The 26344-nt window shown below is 41.3% G+C and overlaps 1 protein-coding gene across 1 annotated transcript in view; it reads left to right on the top strand.

Annotated features, from left to right (window-relative positions):
• Positions 1-26344, top strand: part of Rapgef5 (Rap guanine nucleotide exchange factor 5) — a 229683-nt gene that overhangs the window by 168296 nt on the left and 35043 nt on the right. The window contains exons 12-16 of the mRNA XM_057782269.1: positions 15451-15529; positions 19508-19652; positions 20836-20933; positions 24447-24477; positions 25207-25285. Coding sequence (XP_057638252.1) covers positions 15451-15529; positions 19508-19652; positions 20836-20933; positions 24447-24477; positions 25207-25285 — 432 coding nt within the window. The remainder of the gene's footprint in view (positions 1-15450; positions 15530-19507; positions 19653-20835; positions 20934-24446; positions 24478-25206; positions 25286-26344) is intronic.

The following is a 26344-nucleotide window of genomic DNA, read 5'->3' as shown; positions in this document are numbered from 1 at the left end:
TGCCATCTTTACGTGGGTATCTCACTGGCATTTTTTATTCTGTTGTATTTTCTATTTTTATGTCCTTGGTGGCATTTGTTATATATCACCACTAGGAGCCGTAGGATCCCAATAGTAAGAGAAAGTTGTACAGGTGTTGGTAACTTTAAGTGGTTCATTCATTTTGGAACAAAGCAGGGTAGGACAGGGAATGTGACTCAGTGGTGGTGTGTGCTGAGCATATGTGATGACGAGTTCTGTCCTCACCCAAACACAGGACACAGCTGTGTCAGATGAAGATGCTTAGTGTACTTTCAGTGTAAGAAGCTCAAAAGCGGACATGTGTCCTTGAAGATATCTTGATCAGTGACAGGTGATGTGTGTCTGACATTCTGTCTCCCCGGATGTTGAACTGGGGGGCTCCAGCCATTGCTGAGATGAGCAAATACCTTGGCTTTTACATGGAGTTTAGCTCTTTTGACCTAGGGGAGTGTAATCGTGATTCATGCTCCAGTACCCATAATGCTTGTGGAGAAGTCTGTCTGGAGGAAAGGTTGATAGTGTGATTTGGGCTGTGGATGTTTTGGTTGATTTGGTTTTTTTGTTTGTTTGTTTTTTCCTAGACAAGTTTTCACTACATAGCCCAAGGGGACTTTGAACTCTTGAGCCTCCTGCCTCATCCTCCTGAGTGCTAGGATTACAACATGCGCTATCATACCAAAACACACATGGTCGTCCTCCTGAGTGCTAGGATTACAACATGTATTATCATGCTAAGACACACATGATCGTTCTCCTGAGTGCTAGGATCACAACATGTATTATCATGCTAAGACACACATGATCGTCCTCCTGAGTGCTAGGATTGCAACATGTATTATCATGCTAAGACACACATGATCATTCTCCTGAGTGCTAGGATTACAACATGTATTATCATGCTAAGACACACATGATTGTTCTCCTGAGTGCTAGGATTACAACATGTATTATCATGCTAAGACACACATGATCATTCTCCTGAGTGCTAGGATTACAACATGTATTATCATGCTAAGACACACATGATTGTTCTCCTGAGTGCTAGGATCACAACATGTATTATCATGCTAAGACACACATGATCGTCCTCCTGAGTGCTAGGATTACAACATGTATTATCATGCTAAGACACACATGATCATTCTCCTGAGTGCTAGGATTACAACATGTATTATCATGCTAAGACACACATGATCGTCCTCCTGCGTGCTAGGATTACAACATGTATTATCATGCTAAGACACACATGATCGTCCTCCTGAGTGCTAGGATTACAACATGTATTATCATACCAAGACACACATGATCGTCCTCCTGAGTGCTAGGATTACAACATGTATTATCATACCAAGACACACATGATCATCCTCCTGAGTGCTAGGATTACAACATGTATTATCATACCAAGACACACATGATCGTCCTCCTGAGTGCTAGGATTACAACATGTGCTATCATACCAAGATACACATGATCATTCTCCTGAGTGCTAGGATTACAACATGTATTACCATGCTAAGACACACATGATCGTCCTCCTGAGTGCTAGGATTACAACATGCGCTATCATACCAAGAAACATGATTTGGCTTTAACATTTTGATTTTTTTAATGTAAACATGTAGTTGGTCGATTCATATACTTTGATAGCATTTATGAATTTGCGTCAGTCCTTCCATTGATCGTCGATTCTGCCTCTCTGTGCACACGCTGGCTTTCTGTCACATGGCCAGGAGCAGGTGTGGGTGCAAGTATGCTTGGGTTTTCTAGGCCTAACACACATACGAGTGCTGGCCGCAGGCAGGATTTGGGCTGGGGCCTTATTTCCCTCACAGTGCTATCTGTCATCCCAGGGTTTGAAGACTAGTTCTGTGGGTCCTTTAATTAGCTCTCCGATCAACCTCCAAAACCCAGTGGGCAGCTTTGCCTCTGACTCAACAGAAAGCATGGTACTCAGCCTTGAGTAATAGGGATTCCGTACCTGGTTCCCTACCAAACATTTTGTGACCCTAAGCCACAAATCTGCCTTTTACCTGTGTATGAAGCAATGCAACTGTCCATTATGGACAGGCACTCTAGTGACCGCTGTGGGAAGAGGGCATCAGACGTGTCTGCTGAATTTTTAGACTCTCCATTATCTACCTATCTTACTGAAACTGCCAGAAGTCACACGTCTCTCCATTTCTAAACTCTGAAGAAAATAACCACTCTAGTGGCCCTAATTTGCCAGATACAAAAATAAGTAAGTAACATTTCTTTTTCTAAAATGCAATGCTAATGCTTTCCAATGATCAGAAAAGGGATAAAAGTCAGAGTGGTGGTAGATTTCAAACTTTAGAAAGAGGCTGGTCATGAAAATTCTTCTTGGCACATTAGAGGTAAAAACATCACACCAGGACCTGAATTAAGTGTTAGAGTGATTATTAATTGCTTGAAATAGCCATGTCTCAGATGTCTAATTTAAAATATTATGTTTAAATTAAATTTTTTCTGTTTCCTGAAGCTGCAGCGTGTTAACTTGATAGGCACTTAGGAGCACAGCTTGTGTCTTTGTGAGAGGCTGATCATAGGGGCCAGCAGTAACTCAGTGAGGTCAATGATATTAGACCTAGAGACTCATGGAGCCAGGATGCTAATTTTTGTCAGTCATTGCTGACAAATCGGTATGAAAGGTCTTGTACCCATGACACTTCACACAGCCCAATCTGTGTGGTTACGTGAAATGTTGCTGCATCGATCATCAAGGTATTTTTCCTCCTGACTGCATCACGAATCTTTGGGGAGAGGCAGCGTGGTACAGCAACAGCAGGTTATGAGAACAGCCTTCATTCGTTTTCTTGTGCTGTGGTACATCTGCCTGCTTAGCCAGGAGCACCTCCCCAGGGACCCCAGCCTAGCCCCACCCCACAGCCCGCCCAGGGGCCTGGAGTGATCTGCTAATCCACCTCTTCCTGGCATTCAGAAACTGCATTTCCAACCTCTCTTCTTGGTTTTTAGTATAACTACTTCCCAGTTCTCTGTTTCTCTCTTCTTCTCTTGCCTTTTCCTCCCATCTCCTATACATGAAAGCCCACCCTGCTCAACCCTAGAGCACAGCTGTCTTTCCCATGGGCATGGGGAAATTTATGCGAGCCTCAGGCATCTTTGCGTATTACTCCTTTGCTATAATCCATGTCCTGGCCTTTGATGCCTTTGCTAATAGCTTTAGTCAGATTACCCTAGGAAATCCAAGTGCCACAGTTTGTAGAGGGAAGCTCAACTCCTTTCCCTCCGTCATCGTACTCCTGATGTGACTGGATCAGTCCATCAGAAACGTCCTTGCCACTCCTTGCCTCCAAAGCCTGTGTTTATTCCCTGTTCCCTGTGCAGTGTGCCCTAGGATCCCTACCAATATTCAGAGGCCCCCCAGGAATCAGCTCTGACCTACTTTTCTAGGCTTACTTTGGATTAGACCATGCTGCCTTTGTTACTATTCGCTGCCATGCCGTCGATGCAGCTTTACAAACCACCTGCTGCCCTCAACAATCGCACCAGTCCTCCTGTTTTCAAGTCCTGGGATTATAGGTATGCACCACCACAACAGTGCCATTGCCTTCATGACGCTTTCTGAGCCTCCCATAAAGGTTGGGAAGCATCTGCATAAGCCACAGATTCTAGCTGTGCCCAGATACAGCTAATTGCACTGGAGCGCAGCTACACAGAGGGCTCTGACCCCACTAATCGCCATGTGCCCCATGCACATTCTTCCATTGCGGTCCAGTCTAGAGAAGGAGGAGTGGGGGGGACTCTGCGTGCTGTGCTCTGCCCTGGTCCTTTCAGAAACACGCCTAAAGGTAGTGTGTGGATATTATGGTGGTTAAGAACAAAAGAGCAGGTTCTGGCTATTACAAACAATGCTGCTATGAACATAGTTGAGCATATACTTTTGTTGTATGTTTGGGCATCTCTTGGGTATATTCCCAATAGTGGTATTGCTGGGTCGAGAGGTAGGTTGATCCCGACTTTCCTGAGAAACCGCCATACTGCTTTCCAAAGTGGTTGCACAAGTTTGCATTCCCACCAGCAATGGATGAGAGTGCCCCTTTCTCCACAACCTCTCCAGCAGAGGCTATCATTGGTGTTTTTGATTTTAGCCATTCTGACAGGTGTAAGATGGTATCTTAATGTTGTCTTGATTTGCATTTCCCTGCTTGCTAAGGAAGTTGAGCACGATCTTAAGTGTCTTTTGGCCATTTGAACTTCTTCTGTTGAAAAGACTCTGTTCAGCTCAGTGCCCCATTTTATAATTGGATTGATTAACCTTTGTGGGAGCCCAGGTAGTTTGGATGCTCACCTTAATAGACCTGGATGGAGGTGGGTGGTCCTTGGACCTCCCACAGGGCAGAGAAACCTGCTTGCTCTTTGGGCTGAGGAGGGAGGAAGACTTGATTGGGGGAGGGGGAGGGAATGGGAGGTGGTGGCGGGGAAGAGGCAGAAATCTTTAATAATTAAATAAATTAATTAATAAAAAAAATAAAAAAAAAAGAACAAAAGAGCAGTTGTAGTCAGGGCGTCCCTTCCCAGAGAAAAAAAGATGGGATTCCTTAACAGTTTTTTGTAGTAATGGGAGCGGCGGGCCACTTCCCACCACCCGGCTAGCTTTACCCAAAATAATTACACAGAAACTGTATTCTTTTAAACACTGCTTGGCCCATTAGTTCTAGCCTCTTATTGGCTAGCTCTTACATATTGATCTAACACATTTCTAATATTCTGTGTAGCACCATGAGCTGGCTTACCAGGAAAGATCTTAACCTGCGTCTGTCTGGAGTGGGAGAATCATGGTGACTCACTGACTCGGCTTCTTTCTCCCAGCATTCTGTTCTGTTTATTCCACCTACCTAAGGGTTGGCCTATCAAATGGGCCTAGGCAGTTTCTTTATTAATTAACCAATGAAAGCAACAGATTAGAAAGAAATCACTCCCACATCATTTCCCCTTTTTCTGTTTAAACAAAAAAGAAGGCTTTCATTTTAACATAGTAAGATTACATATAACAAAACAGTTATCAAGCAAGAATTACAGTTACAATATTTATATCTATTTTATCTTTTATCATAACTAAGAAAAACTATAACTATAACTAACCATTCTTCAACTCCATCAAAGACTCCAGAAGGATATAATATTACCTAAGCAAACAAGAAGTTCAAAGTTCTAGAAATGACAGAGACATCTCACTGTCTGGACAATCACCCAAAGTTTCTCTGTACTGTTGGGGCATCCATCTTCAGTCGACAGGCCCATAGTATCCAGCAGACATTTCCATGAAGCAGGAAATTCCAAAGGCAGTTCAGTCACTTTCTGCTGTGTCCTGCAGAATGTCTCGTAGACTCTTTCATAAATCAGGAACCCCAAAAGATCATCTCACCTTTAGGCAAGTTCAGCAGTCCTCTCTCTGAGGGTTCTCTGTGTCCAGTTTATGCAGTAGTCCAGGCAAGAGCAGTTTCTTCCTCAAATGGCTATCAAACTCCATAACGAGCCTCTTTGATGCCCATCTTCCTCTCAAAGTAGATTGGTGCTGCCAGGAGCAGACATGTCTCATTGTCATGAAAAGCCCTAAATTATTAAAACATTTTAAATGCCATATTCTGCAGTCTTTGAAAGATATAAGAATGCCTATGTAACTGAAATATATCTCTATATATCTAGAAAATCTAACATGACTACAAGCTTGACTATTATCGATTATCCATCAACAATCTATATTTCCTAATTATACATTACATTTTAAATAAACTACACAATCACAATACCTTAATCAAGATCAGAAATACATATACATATAACAAAATTGACCTTAAAATCCATACCAATGCAAATTATTCATATCTATATCATATCCCCCTTTAAATGTAAAAGAACATTTGGGAACATGGGTGCAGTTTTTTCTCTCCAAACAGCTTCCTGCTGAATGGAGGTGCTGTTATTCAGGTCTTTTATGGGATAACCTGTCTGCTAGGTTCATCTCAGTCGGCAGTTGAGCAAAGTAATTTTTTGAGGGTGTTCACAGCAACCTTTCAGGAGGGCGTGGTCTATCATACCATATTGAGATAGAAGCAATCAACAGGGTCTCGTCCTCTGTGAAAACAAAAGAAGACCCTCTCCAAAGCATCATATCCTTAGACCCAAATTCTGAAATCATAATACTCTTATGATATCCATTCTGGTTCCGCTTGGCAGCCCATATAATGAAATGTCTCTCTGTTCTTAGCTCCTTCACAGTCAAAAATTTTAAAGAAAACCCAATGTACAAATCCAGACTTTTTTAATTTATAACTATCTATACTCTGTCTCTTTAAAGACTTTACCCTTTTTTTTAAGGGCATTAACTTTATTCTGTTTTTTTTTTCTCTCTCAAGCCTACGTACACTCATCCAACATTGTGATTCACTTAGTGGTCTGAATCTGTCCTGTTGTGAATCTGTAATTTCTTTACTATCCAGGAGCATTTCTTAAAATGTTAAGCACTTCTTAAAAACTTAAGTTGCACCATGTAGGGGTAATATGATACCGCCTGTTTACTGCCAGTCTGAACCTTAACTGTGCTGTTGTTATGGTAATTACGGTAGTTCCTGCCTGAGACCAGCACAGTTCAGCATGGCAGAGCTGAGCTGCTCCTGCCTCAGAGCCATTTGGTGCCCCTGAGCCACTCACAGTTCCAGGCACACAGCAGTCCACATTGCCATCAAGCAAGCCATAGCACTTTACTCCAAATGCTCCATTCAAAAGCTCTGTCTCCCGCAGGAGCCAGACAGAGATCGCAGGGGTGGCACAGCCCAGAAAGCCGGAATTTTAAAACAGCCAGTTTTTTTCCTGCTGCTGAGTCAGGAAAATTTCTTTGCGGCACGCAACCCACAAACAGCAAAAAGCTGTCTTAAATTCTCTCTCTCTCCTTTTCAAGCCCTCTCAGGTTTTACGTGGAGTTCATTAGCACGTTGGGTGCCACTCTGTAGTAATAAGAGCGGCAGGGCTGCTTTCCTGGCACCCGGCCGCCCGCACAGCTAGCTTTACCCAAAATAATTACACAGAAACTGTATTCTTTTAAACACTGCCTGGCCATTAGTTCTAGCCTCTTATTGGCTAATTCTTACATATTGATCTAACCCATTTCTAATATTCTGTGTAGCACCACGAGCTGACTTACCAGGAAAGGTCTTAACCTGCGTCTGTCTGGAGTGGGAGAATCATGGTGACTCACTGACTCGGCTTCTTTCTCCCAGCATTCTGTTCTGTTTATTCCACCTACCTAAGGGTTGGCCTATCAAATGGGTCTAGGCAATTTCTTTATTAATTAACCAATGAAAGCAACAGATTAGAAAGAAATCACTCCCACATCAGTTTTTCAACTTAAAATAAAAAGATGCTTGATTATTTGAAAACCATACCAAACCCTGTCTGTAGAAAGTCTCTGTCTTTTCAAGGGGTTTACTATAATGAGTGTGTGTGTGTGTGTGTGTGTGTGTGTGTGAGAGAGAGAGAGAGAGAGAGAGAGAGAGAGAGAGAGAGAGAATTTGGGGGAAATTATAAAGTATGCAGGAATTGAATAAATTTGAAGCTGTTGAACAGTGAACAGCTGTGTTTGGAGACATCAGTGTCCTTTTCAGAAATATAATAAACACCACAAAAGAATCCTGCTTGTCATGGCATAGCACCTATGGTTCAAATGTAAAACATGTTTTTTTTTTTTTTTAACTTACGCTTAATCAAATTCGAACCTGTATTTTGGCAGTAAAAGAAGTAACATTTCAGGACCAGAAACAGGGTCTTTCTAATGTGAAGCCTTTCTTGGGTCCTGGAAATCAAGGGTGAAGTGAGGTCTATTTCAGGATGCTTTAAATCCCACTGAAGCAGAAGCACAGGTGCCACAGCCCCGCTGACGACCTCAAGGAAGCCCAGTCAGTCAGAACTGGGTATCCCCGTTGCCATACTTGCGTGAAGCTGCCGTGGGCATTTCCGTTCACTTGCTTGCTCGGCAGTCCACTCTAAGATGAGTGCTGTCGTTATTGCCGTACGGTCTGCATCCAAGTCCTGAAGACTTCTGTAAGTACTCCTAAGTAGCCCTAAACTCCTGATGTTAATATGCTGGGTGGTTTGGGTTTTGATTTCTTTTATATTTTTCACACACAAAATGAAAACTTACCCCTTTGGGGTAATATTTAGATCCACTTCATTAGCTCAATTATATTTACATAGCAACCCCCGTAAAATGGTCTTACCAAACCTCTTACTATTCCACCCTGATACGACTATAGAGACTCAAAAGAGATTTCTGTTGCCAAAGAAAACTGACTGCGGTGAACATGGAAATGAAAATCTATTCTCATTGATACGTAAAAGAAAGTATATTCATGTAAAATCAAATCAAACTAGATAATTGATTTCATGTACCTTAATATTTTATTTTTTAATTGAACACTTTTTCATACACTATATTTTGATTATGTTTTCTTTTCCCCCAGTTTTCCCAGTTCCTCCATACCTCTCTACCTACACAGTGTTATGTTCTCTCTCTCTTTCTCTTTCTCTCTCTCTCTGACACACACACACACACACACAAAGAAATCAAATAAGCAAAAGACCAGTAAGAGACAATAATTGCCAAAACAAAGCAAAATAAAGCAAAAAAGTCCACAAAATATACTATTGAGTTTGTTTTGCCTTGGTCACCTACTTTTGGACCTACCCTGAAGTTTGTCTTCGGTCCCCAGTAAGACTCCACTGGAGCAAACTCATCTTCCCTTTGCCTTCTGGTATCAGTTGCAAATAGCTTCTTGTTTAGGATGGGACCCCATGTCCCTCCCTCCTCTCATTGCTATAAGACCCTGCTTGACTTGAACCTGTGAGTGTTCTGTGCATTCTTATGTGCATCAGTCCTATTTTGTCCTAAAGACACTGTCTCCTGGAGTCATTCATCACCCCGGCTCTTCTAGTCTTCCTGCACCTTATGGCTCAGGGAGCCTTGGGGAGAAGGGTTTGATGCAAACATCTCATTTAGGACTGAGTGCTCTACACATTGCCCAGTTGTGAGTCATTGTGTTCATTTCTATCTATTACAAGAAGAAGCTTCTCTGATGAAGGCTGAACAAGTCATGACCAATGGGTATAGGAGTATGTCACTAGGTATCATTTTATTGTCACATTTACTCCTTTAGCAGAGGTAGTTTTTAATCTAGGCCCAGATTCTTGGCCACCTTATTGGTGTCAAGTATGAGGTTCTTTTGTTTGTATATTTGTTTTATTGGGGGGGGGTAATTAGTTTTTGTTGGTGGTGTGATGTGGTATTCCCCTTTGAATGCTGTGAATATGATTGGTTAATTAATAAAGAAAACTGGCTTAGCCTGATAGGATAGAGTAGAGCTAGGTGGGGAAAACTAAACTGAATGCTGGGAGAAAGGAGGCGGAGTCAGGGAGAAGCCGTGACGCCACCGCCAAAGACAGACATGCCCAAACTTTGCCAGTAAGCACTGTCACATGGTAATACATAGATTAATAGAAATATGTTAAATTAAGATGTAAGATCTAGCCAATAAGAAGCTAGAGCTAATAGGCCAAGCAGTGATTTAATTAATATAGTTTCTGTGTGATTATTTCGGGAGTCTGGCACTTGAGATATGAAAAAGCAGCCTTTCTACAACAGTGGTGTTTAGTTTTTGTTTGTTCCTTTGTTTTGAGACAGGATCTCGCCATATAGCTTTAGCTTTTCTGGAACTCCCTATGTAGACCAGTCTGGCCTCAGATTCATAGAGATTTGCCTGCCTCTGCCTCCTGAGTGCCCAGCTATTTCTTAATTATTTTTAAAATAGTAGTAGGTGATAGGAAAAGCTCTGTGTTATATCAGTAAACCAAATCATAGGCCTGGATTTTAGAGCCTTCTCTGCCAAGGCTGCAGATTTGAATTGCATAGTCGTCAAGTTACACACTATTTAAAACCAGAATTACTTTTGTCTCCAGTGTTAATCATTATTTGAATGTAGCTTTTATGCTATAACAGGCAAGTTGAAATTTTTGCTGGGTGTGGTAGTGAATGCCTATACTCTATCTAGGTTGTAGCAGGAGACCAGGGGCTCAGAATTTTTTCTTACGCATGTAACTTGAGTCTGAAGCCAGCCTGGACCAAGTAACATGCTGTCCCAAAATACAAACAACCACAAAGTTTTAGAAAACTGCTTTAAAAAATACTTTTTTGGGGGGTAGCTGGGGATCTAGAGTACATACTTAGTTTGCATGAGGCCCTAGATTCGGTCTCCAGCACCGTACCCTAATACAAGCATATTTTCTTCTGGAAAAGGGCAGAAGATATTCCCAAGAGTTTGGTGATGAGCCAAGAACTTAGGCCTGTATTTAGTGACTCAAATTCTAAAGAACAGATTTCTCTGCATATTAATACCTAGGAATTTGTAGTGTTAGAAATCAAAATGAATACATCTCTCTATCAGAATATGAGTATATAAATTTGTTTAAATGAAAGATGCTTTCATGAATACAAAAGTGCTTCTGCCTACATTCTTAAATCACTATTAATTCAGCACTGTGTAATATAATGGATAATTACTGTGCTTTAATATGGATGCTAGTGGATATGCTAGTCTTTCTAAATAGCTATTGTTGGCTAACAGTCTTGGGGGAACCATTCATACAGCCATTGTGTCTCTAAAAAAATCCCTAAGTACCAGTGGGACAGACGTTTTTGAAGCATGGAGAATATAAAATAAAATGCACTTTTATTTCAAGTGCTTCATTTTGATTATAGTTTTTATTCATATCACTCAATTACATTCATTATCTTTGCAACAAAAAAAAAAATAAAGGACTGCTTGTTATGTGAAGGAAAATTTTTCAGAACAATGCAGTAGCTAAGAAAGAAAGACTGCGATTGGTTGTATTGGGAATCTGATCTATTTACTGGGATGTTCATTAGAATTTTAAGTGGAGATGTTTTTATATGGCCTTATTGTTTTTGTTTTACTTAATATTTCCATGGCAGATAATTAGATAAGAACTGTTGAATATTAAATATGGTCATAGCTTAGGGGGAAATTACCATTTCTGGGTCAAAGCTTTTCACAAAATATTGTGATACGTGGGCTCATTAATTGCATTGAAAGCCAAATAAGGTTGCCACCATCCAACCAGACTCCAACAGTCACTTGGTTCATTAGCTAAGGTTTTTCGGCATGGAATGGCTGCTTATGTCAAAGTTAATGGTGTTCTTTGTAATCTTGGCTACTAATGGAGTAAATCTTGATTAGAAAATAGTTCCTACCTCATTAGATCCAGCTGAGTCTAAGAATATCTTACCTGTCTGTCACATCAAGCATTTTAAGTGTTAAACCTAAAATTTAAAAAGTGTGAAGTTCTTGCCGGGGTTACCTGGTGCTCTCTGAGTCTTGGTGGGTCCTACCTGTAAGGGTTACCGAAGACCTCAGAGCAGGCTACTCCATTGTCTGTGCCGTCTGTGCCTTGCAGTATGTGCCAAAAACAGCACCTTAACTTCTAATCATATCAGAGAAGTTAAGTGGTTTTTTACAAGAAGCTGGAGAGATACAGTGGTGAGAGTTACTACTCTTGCAGAGAACCTGGGTATGGCTCCCGAATACATATAAGGCAGTTTTCCACCGCTCATAGCTAGTTCCAGGAGATCCCCCCCCCCATCATCTGCAGGCGCCACACACACGGCACACATACATACATTCAAGTCAAACACATATGCACGTAAAATAAAAAATACTTTAAAAGAGCTCTTATCAACCATATTTATCATATTTTTAGTATATATGGGGAAAGTATTCCAAAATGATAGCTTTCAGGTGCATTCCAAATTACATAGGTTTTCAGACATCATGGATATGGTTGTTTTTAATTTCAAATATTTAAAAAGCTGTAATAAAAGTCATTACATATGCCCAAATCTTTCATTATAATTACTAATCTTTAAAAACAGGCTATTAGGTTAACTGGTTTGGGGCTTCTCCTAGCCTTTATAAAGAGAGCTGTGGAGCTTATAGCCGATCTGTAAATACAGGCTATGTACTGTCTGATTAGGTACACACTGTGTCTTTTTATGCTAGGCTTAACTTTTACCCAACAAAACCTGTGCACACCTATTTGGAGCCTTTTAAAAAACAAATAGAGTTAGCTAGGTAGTCATGGCACACGCCTTTAATCCCAGCACTCGGGAAGCAGAGTCAGGTGGATCTCTGTGAGTTTGAAGCCAGTCTAGTCTACAGAATGAGTTCCAGGACAGCCAAGTCTCCACAGAGAAACCCTGTCTCCAAAAACTAACAAACAAAAGTGTTAAAACAAACAGACAAGCAAGTCAGGTTGGTGATTTGCTAGCATGTTGCAGTGTGGCAGGACATGAAATTTAGGCTTGTAGTGAGTTTTAGATGCCATTTGTTATATTAATTGTTTTGATAAAGAACATTATGCATTAGAAAAGTCTTCCCTTCACTGCTGGGAATTGAAATTAGGGCCCAGTATAAATTATAAACATTTTTTGTTAAAAATTCTACTGTAGTCTTCATTAATCAGCATCTTGGCTCACTTTAATGGCTGCTTGCAATGTGAAGGCAAACTTCGGCTGGGAAGATGGCGTTGTGTGTAACAGCACCTGCTACCTGAGTATGCAGGTATACACAAGACTCCCCAGTTTCCATGTGAAAACCAGACTTAGCTGTGCATGGACCCATAACCCCAGTACCTAAGGCAGTGCCTTAGTCAGTGTTCTGTTGACCATGCCAACTCTTGTAAAAGAAAGCATGTAGTTGCAACTGACTTACTGTTCATCATCAGCATGGCAAAGAACATGGTGGCACACGGCCAGCGTTATCCGGATCCACAGGCAGCAGGAAGAGAGAGAGCCACTGGACCTTTAGAAACCTCCAAGCCCACCCCCAGTGGCACACTTCCTCTGACAAAACCACGCTCTTAGTCCTTCTCAAATAGCACATCTCCCTGATGATTAAACATTCAAATATATGAGCCTATGGGGCCATTCTTATTCAGACCACCACAGGCAGAGACAGACCAGTGCTTCTGGCAGCAACCCCAGTTCCAGGTTCTTCAAGAGACCCTGTCTCAAGGGAATAAAGTGGAGAATGATAAAGTAGGACATCATATGTTCTCCTCTGACCTCTGCAGGCGGACACACACATATACACACACCACATGCACACATACAACACAATACATACACAACACATACATACACCACACACACACATACACACCACACACACATAACCACATGCACACATACACACAACACACACATAACCCCATGCACACATACACACAACACAACACATACATACACACACATAAACACCACACCACATACAAAACCTTTTAAATATCACTGTTTGCAACCATTGCCTAATGTAGATCAGAATTTTCTTACCATTGTGTTGCCAAGTGAAACCTAGAAACAGCCCTGTGGCTGAAAAAGGACTATTGGTGTCAACTTATTGGAGTGGGATTTGCATTTGTAGATACAGCCTTGCTATTTGTATTGATTTTTTTTTTTTTGGAGCAAATTTATCTTGTTGTATATACCTAAATTCTGGAATTTTTCTTTTGTTCAGTCTTCACAGAACTATGCAGTAGACAGTTAGTTATACCAAGCATTTATTAAAGTTTAGATCTTGGACAACAGAACCGATTGGTTGTCCTAGCTCAAACTACTCTTACAAAATACCACATCCTGAGAAGTTTGTAAACAAAATATAAATCCAGTTATTTTCACAGTTATGAAGGCCGGAAAGCTCAAGAGCAAGACATTTCCTGAGTCAGTGTCTGTCTGATGAGGACTTGATCCCGGTTCAAAGCTGGCCTACTATGTGCTCGTGTAGTAGATAAGGAAGCAGGCACAGAGAACTTGTAAACATCACTAATCCCAGCCATAAAGGATCCACCCTCTCGAGTCTACTCCATCCAGTCCTAATCGCATGTCAAATACTCTGCCTTCTAATTTTATCATGTTAGGAGGTAGGTTTCAGTTTATGAAGTTGGAGGTGGTACCAGTCTTCAGTCTGTAATAGTACGTAATTCCATTACCTTCATAGTTTATTAGTGTTTGATATGACTAAAAATGCTCTGTTCACAATGTAAAAGATGAGGAAGTTAAATGATGCTGGAAAGTGAGTTAAAGAGACAAGACAGAGCGACCAAGGTGAAGCTACTTCGCGTTTTACACATGATCTCTGTTGCTTTGGAAGTTGTGCAGAGGGTTGGAGTTTGCCTGTTTTGTACCCTCATATCACATGTCAGCTTTTCCCAAAACACTCAGAAAAGAGGGATTGGGGCTTGTAGGGTCTGGGACACAGAAAGTACAATGATTAGTGTGTATAAAAATGTCATACTGAAACCTATTATTTCATACATTAAAAATATGAGATTACAAATGGAGTTAGGAAGAAGCATTTTGTAAGGCTAGAATTTAGGCTCCTGACTTTTGCTGGCATTGGGTCAGTCTCTCTTCACCCCTGACTTTTGCTGGCATTGGGTCGGTCTCTCTTCACCCCGGACTTTTGCTGGCATTGGGTCGGTCTCTCTTCACCCCGGACTTTTGCTGGCATTGGGTCGGTCTCTCTTCACCCCAGACTTTTGCTGGCATTGGGTCGGTCTCTCTTCAGCCCTGACTTTTGCTGGCATTGGGTCGGTCTCTCTTCAGTCCTGACTTTTGCTGGCATTGGGTCGGTCTCTCTTCAGCCCTGACTTTTGCTGGCATTGGGTCGGTCTCTCTTCACCGTAGTAAAGAGATCTTGCATCACTTTCCCAGCTTTTGTTTGTGGCATTGATACAAAGTTGAGGCCTCATAGTACTAGGAAAGCAGTCTATCCACCATTGAACCACTGCTTAAGGTGCATCGAAAGGTAAAGGTGAATGGGCTTGGGACCTGATGTGTGTCTTGTGGGCTTTCTTATCCTTCTTCTCGTCCTAAATGAAACGAATGGCTTTGTAAAGTCTTACTTCCTCAGAACTTGAAGGCTTCTTTTTCTGTACAATTGGAGTATATATCTCAAAAGCCTTAGGAACTTCATTTTTTAAAACACATTATTTATGCACTGGTTTTCTTTGTCTCTCTCTTTATTGTTTTTATTGAGCTATATATTTTTAGCCATTCGCCTTCCTTTATCCCCCTCCCCTTTCTGCCCTCTCATGATCCCCACACTCCTGATTTACTCAGGAGATCTTGTCTTTTTCTTATTCCCTTGTAGAAATCTGCATGTATGTATCTCTTAGACACATGTATGTACATGTGTGTCTCTCTCAGGGTCCTCTTCACTCTAGCCCCCAGTCAGTCAGCTTGTTCCTGCAATAGGCACTATTCAGGTACCTTGTCCGTCCTTCCTTTGCTCACGTTGTGCTTGTTTTCTTCTTTTGCAGAGACGCTCCTCGATGACTTCCTTCTCACGTATACAGTATTCATGACAACCGATGACCTGTGCCAGGCGCTGTTGAGACAATATCCTTCATTAACTTCAGGATGCTCTGCGGGCTTCCTCTCAGACAGATGTCCCACATTACGAATTAACTGCCTTTCCTAATTTACTCAACCCACGGTGAAGTGTGAATGTGTTAAATATTAATGTGATGATATCCAAGGTGAAGATGGAATGAGACAGGCTAGACAGGGATAGCAGGGAATTCAGGGCTGCTGTCTTCATAGTCTACTGTGGGCAAAGGGTACTGTGAATATCATGTTTACTTTATATCTACTTCTCATGGTTGCTTAGGGGCCTGGAAGTAAACTTGTCTTCTAGGTAAACTCAAGTGAACAGGTCAAATGGATCGACAATAACAAACATTCAGTATTTTCATAGAGAATCAATCATTTAGAGTTAGACTTCTTGTGCAACACCCCTCTGTGTCTGTGTGTGTCTGTGTATGTGTGCACACTCACACGTGTGCGCATGTGTGTCTGTGCATGTGTGTGTGTGCGTGTGTGTGATACCATCTTCCTGGGAGAGCATCTGTGGACACCTGAACTGTCTTCCCCACAGGAAATCCTCTCATCCCTGGTTGTAATTGTCATCTTTCTGGAGTGTTTTCACTCACTGCATACGTTCATCAAGTGTCAGGTGGGATTAGAAGGTTAATCGCTGGCTAAGAAGCCTTACAATTTTACTCAGTAACCAGAGAGGTTCTGCAAACTGATGAGAAGTCCCCACCAGGGCTTCTTGCCTCACTGTACTTAGAGAAGATGCCTCAAAAGCAATTAAGTATTTAATAAATTAATTTAGTTAATTAATTTTATTTCTAATGGTAATAAATTAATTATAGCCTTTAAGCATTTAATAAGAAACTTTACTGATTTTAATAAAGGAAACTAGAGATTTCATTTCAATCTCTGTAGGAGAACACGAATAAAGTAATCCCACACCAGCTCAGAACTGAGTATAACTTTATTTAGGACGGACTCACAGATCACAGTCCTTTGCACAAATGGAGAACAGGAATTGAATCCATCAGCCAAGGGGGGGGGAGAGAGAGAGAACAGAGAGCGTGTTTTTGGTGCCCAAGGCCACACCCAACCTGGTACAGTATCTCAAAGCCATTGGCTGAAGGAGGTTCCTCAGCAAATCTCCATAGGAAATGTTCAGAAAAATGGATTATAAGCCAAAGATTTTATTAAAATCTAACGATAATGGCCATTTAAGATTCTTTTCCTGTTAAATAATTGTTATATGTCTCCCAACTATATCCCAACTATACTGCATTTTCCCACCTAAAAGAATAGTTTAAAACTTCATAAGGTGTTAAAAATAAAACATCTCTTAAAAACTTATGACTAAGCCTGCTCTACAGAGTGTTCAGAACAGCCAAGGCGACCCAGAGAAGCCCTGTCCCAAAAACAAAATCCAACAGTATTTATAGATTTATGTATGTGCATATGAACTAGAAAGGACATATGTTTATGCCCGCGCTGCTTTGGAGCTTCGCTGGACCCGCCAACCAAACAGATCTATAGCTATGTTGACAGTTCTAAAGACTGACCCATAAAACTGATCTTGAAATGTTAGTTTTGAATTTGAAAATTTCAACAATATGCAGATTTTTTTCTCACAGTTTTGAAGTGGAGTGCTGTTTTTTTTTTTAAAAAAGAAAACAATAATTAACGTTTTTAAATTTCTCCTTCAGATGTATTTTGGGAAAGAAGTCTGTGAGCTAATTTCCTCTTCATTTTAATGCTCACCTACTCAAAGCAGCTACCACCCATTAGCTCTAAAATTATGTCCTATAGCAGACTCTTGTCTTCAGCTATGGTCCGAATATTACTTTTATTACCACTTAGTAGTGTACTGCCCCTGTGGATATTTCTGAAGAATGTCGAGGGTCTCCTTGGGTATTAGTGTTTTTCAGTCTAGCTGGGACATTTTATACAGAATTTTAGTTTTTTCTGCAACTTTTTCATTATTAAAGTCCTCATTCTTGTTTGTGTTTTCTCATGATTTATAAACACTATTTATAGATTGGGACTATTTTAGACTGCTTGGATATTTTATATGGATATTTTTATTGTTATAGGTTCAAATGGCTTTTGACTTTTATCATAGTAAAGCACATTATTTAGGCTCATAGCCAGGGCCAGCTAATATTCAGCGCATTGCAAAGATCCTGCAGCTCATCCTGTGCCCTTCCCCCACTGCTCCATTTATAAATCAGTATAAATAGGCCTGGGCCAAATATAAAGGAACCTATACCTTACTACAGAACAGAAGAACAAATGCCAGTTAACCCTAAGTGTTCTCAAAGGTACATATATCACAGGGAACATGAGGTTAAGAAAACAAATATTAATGACTGTAAATTAGGAATAATAGTTGAACACTCAAAGTCTTGAAATTACTTTATTCTGCTGATGCAAGACTGCCGTACTTAAATGACATTTGAATGAGAAGCGCAGAACTTCACTAGAAGAGATCGAAGTTGTTGGTGTTTCTCAACTGGCTACATCTTCCCCCATGCTGGCCATTGCTGAAAACAGAACACATGCAGACAGACATAACACAGAGTTACCCTTCAGAGTTGCTTTTCAAGAGAAAAACTGAAAGAAATAGGCACTCTTAACAGACTTTTTTTTGTTTGTATGGCTCAGTTGATTTCACAAGAAGAATTTAAATGTAGCCACAAAGTAACCTTGCAAGTTAGGGAGAAAGTGACGGAGCCATGTGTTTACATAGTTATGAAGTCTGATGAATAATAGCTCCTTTTTGTTTTGCAGTTGTTTATCAGCATTAACAGATACGCAGTCTTGATGAACCATCTCACAATGTTTCCTATGTCTAGTTAGCTTTTCAGCACCATCAGTACAGTCAGGACCAGGAATGTTGGCCTGGCACGCACCTGTAACCCCAGCTCTTGGGAGGTAGGGACCGGAGGATGAAAAGTTGAGGTAGCCTCTGCTGCAAGAGACTTTGTCCTGGGGGGCAGAGAGAGACTCATTCTGAGGGAATAAGAGTATGTGAATTTAGACAATTCATTCCTAGTCATCTAAGCTTGCTACTTTGAAGTTATTTTAATAATTAGTTAACACATGGTCATTATATATAAATTAGGAAGTGACAATTAGTAAAATGGCTCAGCTATTCTCAAATCTCGCTACTCTGAAAAGCTACTGTTAATCATCTGTATGTCTTTCTAAGTAATTAAAATATTCATATAAGCATTGTTAAAATAATCATGTAAGCATTGTTAACCCAAGTAGAAAATGCTGTTGTCTTTTGGTTTTTATGCTCACCAGTATACTGTAATGTTCATGTAATGACCCTCATTTTCATGGCCTCAGAGCCACTTATTTAACTGACTTCTTGCTGGGACACGTAGCCCTTCCCTGTTATGTTTTAAATTTACTTTAATGAAGGTGAAAATCTCGACCCTTTTACCTGGGCCCTTGCACATTCATCTGGTTCTTTCATCAAGGAAATTCTTAGGATCCGGCATTTGAATCAGATCATAAATTGTGCTTCAGACAGCTGTGCTCATCTGGAACAACTTTAGAAGCAACTGCTTTTATAAAATATGTAGTTCTGCAGATCACAGACGGCCTGGCTTCCTTCTGATGTGCCTCATTGACACAGTGTTCACCTGTGCTATGAGGCCGCATCTGCCTTGGAAGTGACTCTGAAATCAGCGGGCCGTCCTGTGTCCTTTGAACTGACGTGAAGCCCATACAGCCCCGGGACTTTTCCAGCAGCTGCAGTGTGAGGTCCAGCCCTCAACTGCATGGCCTCCTGCTGGGGATGCTTCCGTTTGTTCCTGGGTTTGCTTTCATGCCTTTCAGAGCACACCGTCTGCTCTCCCTGCTCAGGGTCTATTCTTTATGCAGCTCTGAATTCTTTGGAAAATATGCTGTAGCCTACTTTGTAAAAAGCTGGACCAAATAGGTCTTTTCACATTTTGTATTTCAACAACACGGGTGTTCTTTCTTAACCATTTGCACCTATTCTGCTAAGAAGCATCAAGGGGAAGAAGAAAAGTCAGATGTCCCTTGTCGGAAGCGTAAGGTCCTCCATCTGGTTTCACAGTGGATTGCTCTGTACAAAGACTGGCTACATGAAGATGAACATTCAAAAATGTTTCTAAAGGTATTCCTACAATTTCAAGTATTTTGATGTTGGGTGACTGATTTTATTTTCATCTATATGATTCAAAAAAATCTTATTTTTAGTCATTCAGGTTTTGTATGTCAAATACAGTGAAAGTATAAATTCATTCTATCTTCCATGCCTGGCGTTCTCTATATAAGGAGGAAATTATTTTAACAATTTTAAATATATTGTGAAAAATTATATATGAAAATTTTTGTATATACTAATTTTGGATGATTTATTTAAATCATGAGAATCTTTTGCAAATTAGGTAAATAAGATAAACCAAAATATACTCTAAGATTTAATGCTAGATTTATGATAATGTTAAAGCTAACAACACCTATATAGGCAAACAGTACTTGATAAGCATTTAAAAATCTTCTTAACCATAGGTATATTGTATCATAATATGAATTGTAGATATATGCTGTATTTGAAAATATATTTGAAAATAGATACTTGGCATTAAAGTATCTTTACTTTAAAGTTACGAAGTTACATTAAAGTAACTTTGAAATAGTAACAATCTGAAAGACACTAACCTAGATAAGCCAATCTGTCTAAATATTAATAATTTATAATGTGTATTTACCATGGACAGTTCTCTGGATTAGAGAGTTTGGATTATTTGACCATTGTATTGGACATATAAATCAGCACAAAGAAAGGTTAGACTGGGATTTTAGCAAGAAATCTTCTTTAGAATAGATAAATGTCTGAGCTTATCCTGCCTATCATAGAGGAAATGGCATTGAACTTACCATTCACTTAGCCATCCCTCTGCCTAAACTCGGTTATTTTTCAAACCCACCGGTTATTTTAATTAATATGTTTTCCTCTCAGGTGGTCATGCAGGTGTTCTGTTTTGAGATCTAAACTACTTGTGGAAAATCTCTGATACCCAGTTTCCAGCATCCCCAACAGACAGCTTCTCAAAGCAGCCTGAGAGAGCAGTGCCAGGGGCTTGAATAGCTAAGGTGAAACTTCTGGTCCTGAGTTTTGCCTCACTTCCTGCAACAAGATAACCTTTACCAGAGCCTTTTTTCTTGGTGATGGTACAGGGACTGAACTTGTGCTACCACTGAGCTTTGTGGCTGGCCCTGTCTTCATCTGAATCCTCACAGAACAGGCAGTGACTGGTTACAGTTGCCGTTTCTTGTCTCCACCCTCTCTGCAGACCATATACAGGAATGTACTGGATGATGTCTACGAATACCCAATTCTCGAGAAAGAACTGAAAGAATTTCAGAAGATACTTGGGATGCATCGCCGTCAGTAAGTATTGAGCTTTTCTCATAGCGGTTAATGAATGCCATAGCCAGTGTAAGAATTTAGGCTGGTGTGTACGTACAATGATTTTTGACATCTTAACCCTGGATTTATCTTGATTACCTAACATTTCTAGTAGTAAATTATGTGTTTTTATTTTTGTGAATAAAAATAGAACACTAGTCATACTCACTGACTTTTTATTTTCTTTTAAGTTTTCTATGATAAAAGCAGACTGGGCCATGAGAACCTAAGTACATAAAACCAGTAAATTATTCCTTAATTTTAAGTCTCATATTTAGCTCATCATTTAGGGACTCAGTGCAATCTCTGTGGAGCAGGGAAGAAAATATCTGTAAATAGTTCCAGTGAGTCACAGAGCATTTCATAGGCTCAGTGTCATGAGGTCCCGAGGTTTCCTTGCTCTTTAGAAAGACTGGAGAAAGCCACGTTCTCACGTGACTGTGGAATGCCCGAGTGTCCTGTAAGTAGCACTCACACGTCTTTCAGATTGGCAGTTTTTGCCTTTGCTTAGTTTTAACTGACTCTCTGTTAATTTTAGTAAATGAAGATACTGAGTCATTATTCAGTTCCAAGGTCCAGTCTTTGCCATGTTTATCCACTTTTGTAGTATGAGCGGCAGGGTTGCGTCCCGCCACCCAGCTAGCTTTACACCTGGAATAACTACACGGAAACGTATTCTTTTAGACACTGCTTGGCCCATTAGTTTTAGCCTCTTGCTGGCTAACTCTCACATCTTGTTTTAACCCATTTCTAATAATCTGTGTAGCACCACGAGGTGGCTTACCAGGGAAGATCTGTGTCGGGTGGGAGAATCATGGAGACTGCCTGACTTAGCTTCTTTCTCCCAGAATTCTGTTCAGTCTACTCTGCCTACCTAATTTTCTGTCCTATTAAAGGGCCAAGGCAGTCTCTTTATTTATCCAATGAAATTAACACAAAACAGAAGACTCTCCCCCATCACACTTTGTAGTGCAGTTCCTTATTTTTAGCAGTGTGAAGCAAGTACACTATCAGGTTGGAGATGCTTTTAAGACTTCAGCAACAGTGAGTGCATGTCTCAAGAAATGCAAGTTTGAGCCTTTGAGATCATTGATTTAGCTGTAGTAAAGGGGCCCCATCACGAATAAAAGTTGTATATAGGTCAGTCTTAAGGAGCAAACAGATCATGTGTGAGCCTTTGGTTCAGTTGTCTAGAAACTGCGTGCAAGGTAGGACAATGTTTTAGAAATGATCACAGTATCATATGCATATATGAATAGCTTAGTATTGAGTTGAAATTATAATTAGTAAATGAAACAAAAAAGGAAAGAAACTGTTAAGTTGGGAGCATAGCCCCCGCCCCTAGCATCCGTCCCTGCCTCTCTGGCCTGGGAGTTGTATTGGTCTGAACTCCAAATCCCAGCATGGCAGGGTGTTTGAGTTAGCTCCTAGAGGAGAAACACGTCGTTTTCAGGTCTGCATGGGCTCCCTGCTGTCCTGTCTCCCCACCATGTGCTCGGCCACCTGAGAGTGTCATTCTTAATAAAATGATGGGCATTTTGATTCGGTTTGATTTGACCTAATTGAATTTTTTGTGCAGGTGGAGCTGCCCTTTTCTTATTGTTTTTACTTATCAGAAACTTTATGACAAAATAATCTCTCCTTTGGATGTATCTCTGCACTATGAGGCAGAACGGTTACAGTTAGGAAACAGTAATGCCTGGTTTAGTATGCTTAAATATATTAACTCTGTCACCAAATCTAGTACATTCCATTAAAATGTTTTCATTATAACAGACGATAGTGAGTTGAACGAGAACATTGTAGTAGGATACGGCTGGGCTAGGGGTGCGGCTCAGGGTGAACTCAAGCTGTGGGTCACGTCCCACAACACAGGCGCACAGAGAAGGGTTGGGGGCCTTGCTTCTTTAGTATAAGACTACAGAGTGTCTTTACACTTTAGAACGAGATGTGGGCCAGCCTTAGCTTTGTTCTCTATAAGTAGAAAGCACAATGCATGTGTCCAATAAGTAGCTTTTTTTCACCCCAGTTCATTTGAAACTTGGAATGCAATATCAGATACATTATACATAGTAAATTAATGATGAATAGTGTGTTTTATCTTTTTTTTTTGTTTTTGAGATAGGGTCTCACTCTGTGGCCCAGGCTGACCTGAAACTTACTCTGTGATCCAGGAAGACCACCATCTTGCCTCTGCTTAGCCTCCTGGGTGTAGGGATTATAGACATGTACCACTATACCAATCAGTTTTGTTCTCTTTCATTTGTCTACTTTAATGACATTTATTTATTTGTTTGTTTGTGTGGGTGTGTGGCTGTGTCATGGTGTGTGTTTGTGTGTGTGTGTGTCATGGTGTGTGGGTGTCATGGTGTGTGGGTGTGCCATGGTGTGTGTGTATGTGTGTGTGTGTGATGGTGTGTGGGTGTGTGTGTGTCATGGTGTGGGTGCCAAGGTGTGTGTGTGTGTGTGTCATGGTGTGTGTGTGTGGTGGTGTGTGGATGTGTGGGTGTGTGTGGGTGTGTGTGTGATGGTGTGTGGGTGTGTGTCATGGTGTGTGTCATGGTGTGTATGTGTGAGGGTGTCATGGTGTGGGTATGTGGGTGCCAAGGTGTGTGTGTGTGTGTCATGGTGTGTGTGTGTGGGGGGGTGTGGATGTGTGGGTGTGTGTGGGTGTGTGTGTGATGGTGTGTGGGTGTGTGTCATGGTGTGTGTGTGTGAGGGTGTCATGGTGTGGGTGTGTGGGTGCCAAGGTGTGTATGTGTATGTGTGTGTCATGGTGTGTGTCATGGGGTATGTGTGTGTGGGGGGGGTGTCATGGTGTAGGGGTGTGGGTGGCACGGTGTATGGGTATGGGGTGTGTCGTGTGTGTGTGTTTGTGTGTCATGGTATGTGGTGTGTCAATGGTGTGTGTGTAAGTGTGTGTTTGTGTAGGTGTGTCACGGCGCTCTAAATCTCTGCTGCTGTGATGAAACACTGACCAAAAGAAACAATTTAGGCAGAGAGTCTTATTTGTCTTAAGAGTACAGTCCATCATCAAAGGAAATCAAGGCAGGAACTAAAGCAGAATCCCGGAGGGACACTGCTGACTGGCTCGTTCCCCATGACTTATTCAGTTTGTTTTCTTCTGCAGCTCAAGACTACCTGCCCCTGGCAGGCATCACCCACAGAGAGTTGGGCCTTTCCGCAGAATACATTAATCAAAAAAACTGCTTACAGGCCAGGGTGATGGAGGCAAATCCTCATGTGCAGTCCCCTGTTCCAAAGTATCACATTGATAAAAAAAACAGAACAAAACAAAAACCAGCATGCCAGAGTGGAGGTCAGAGAACAGCCTTCAGAGTCAGCTCCCTCCACTGTGTAGATCTTGGGTTTGGAAGTCTGGTCCCCAGGCTTAGCAGTTAGCTCCTTGCCTGCTTATCTGCCTCTGTGGCTCATTTCTACAGCGCTCCTGAAGTGGGTCTTCTGCAGTCTCATGTCTCACCTTTTTCTTTGTAGCACTGTTGATGAGTACTCACCACAAAGGAAGGTAGGTAAATGCTTTCCTATCTTCAGGGGAGCAGGGAGGGGATGGCTTGGAGAGCTTGCCCTGCCTGATTTGGCGTTTCCTTGCAATTAAAGTGAATACCGCCTCAAATCTAACACGGTGAGATAGGCAAACCCAGGGATGTAGCCTGCATTGTCCTGCCTTGTTGTATCTCAGGCCTGATTGCATACGAACCCTTGACTTTTTGACCGTGTGCATATTTTCTGATACATTTTAAAGCCTCAGAACTTCCCTACTGTTACCAAACTGATAGAATTTTGAATTTTAAACTGCTCATATTCCTCCCTATAAATCCAAGTAAGAATCTTAGCTAGAGGATTTTCCTTACTCTAAGAGTAAGAAAGTCTTCTGACAGAGAGATGGTAGCAAGTGTGTTGTATTTCCGTTGAATTTGGTGAGGGGGAATGTAGGAGAAGATGTTGGTCAGTGTCTGGAAAAAGGTGGGTAACCATAATTAACCAATGACGTGTGAAATGACCTCGCAAACTGAAAAAGGCAGGAGCTGAGATTGCTATAACTGTGTCTCAGAACTTGTGCTGGGATGAAGAAAGTGTCTTCTAGAGAACTGTGAGTGTTTCTGAGGTATCTTCTGCACCAAATAGACCGAGGGGCTTTTTGCTTGGCTAGCTCTTTTGGAGCGTGCTGTAAATAGCCGTGACTTTTCAGAGGGCAAGGGTACATTCATTCATTGTTCTTTCTCCCTTTTCACAGAGTAAAGCCCTTTTCCACCAATTCAGTCTTAAGGAGAACTGGCTGCAGCATAGAGGAACTGTGGCTGAGACAGAGGAAAGTGAGTAGGCACACAAGAGGGCCAGCATCCTCCTCCAGGAACACATCTCGCCTACAACTGTCAGTTGTAGCCATCATTCCTCTTTAACAAGAACGTTAATATCAAATATCATGGCTTTATTTTCTTGGTTTGAGTGTTAATTTTGTTAATGCAATGTTCTTTCAAAGACTAGGATATTCTTAATTAGAGAAGAACAGGAATGTGTGCACAGAGCCAGCCCTCTCGCATTCTACGAAATACCCTGGAAATTCAGCCTTTTCTTCCCTGAGCCTGCCTTCTGGCTCTGGCTACCCATGGTCCATGGTTCGTGATTGACCAGAAGGGCCACCAAAGCCAGTGTGCAGGGTCTTAGCTGAGTTGGTCCCTGAGATTTAGAAGAGCAAATCTGCAGAGAATAATGAGAGGATGGGTGTGAGAGACGGTCACCTGAAGCTCCAGGGTACTCAGTCAGTGGTCCTTGCCCAATAGGGCTCACAACATCCCTTGCGGGTAGAGGCATTCAGCAAGCACCAGGGGAAAAGCATTGTGAGCATCCTGCAGGTGCTGGTGTGTTTTCAACTAGACGCTCTTATGGCAGAGCCTAGGTGGTGCGGAGGTCCCTGTTTGAATAGAGGTTGAGTCAGAGCAGGCCGGGATTGAAATGCCTGTGCTGTTGTCAACTTGAGAAGCTTTCCACTCATCCTCCTCCATGTGCTAAAGGGCCAGTGTTTACTATTTGTTTGAATTTTCTAACAATCCCAAAATAAATTGTCTTAATGACAAACAAACAAATCTGTCCTGTAGTGTAGGCTAATACCCCCAGCAGCAAGGGTTCTGTTGTGTTGTGTTAGCTGTCTTCTGCCCCAAATCAAAGAGCAAATGCAATTACCTTACCTCCTAATGCGTTAATCGCTGACCTTCCTTGTCCATTTCTCTTATAATTTAATTGTGGAGTTTGCTAAGCTGAGCTTCAAAGAGACTTCAGCATGGTAAAGCCCCAGGCTCTTCTTGTTTATCAGTTTATTACGCAAGGACAAACTCAGCCTCTATGTAGTAGTTTATAGACTGGATCTTTACTCA

The sequence above is a fragment of the Chionomys nivalis genome, chromosome 10 (genome assembly GCF_950005125.1).
Source record: "Chionomys nivalis chromosome 10, mChiNiv1.1, whole genome shotgun sequence".
Taxonomy (NCBI): domain Eukaryota; kingdom Metazoa; phylum Chordata; class Mammalia; order Rodentia; family Cricetidae; genus Chionomys; species Chionomys nivalis.
The sequence above is the reverse complement of the archived record's forward strand: the minus strand, read 5'-3'. Positions and strand labels throughout refer to the sequence as shown.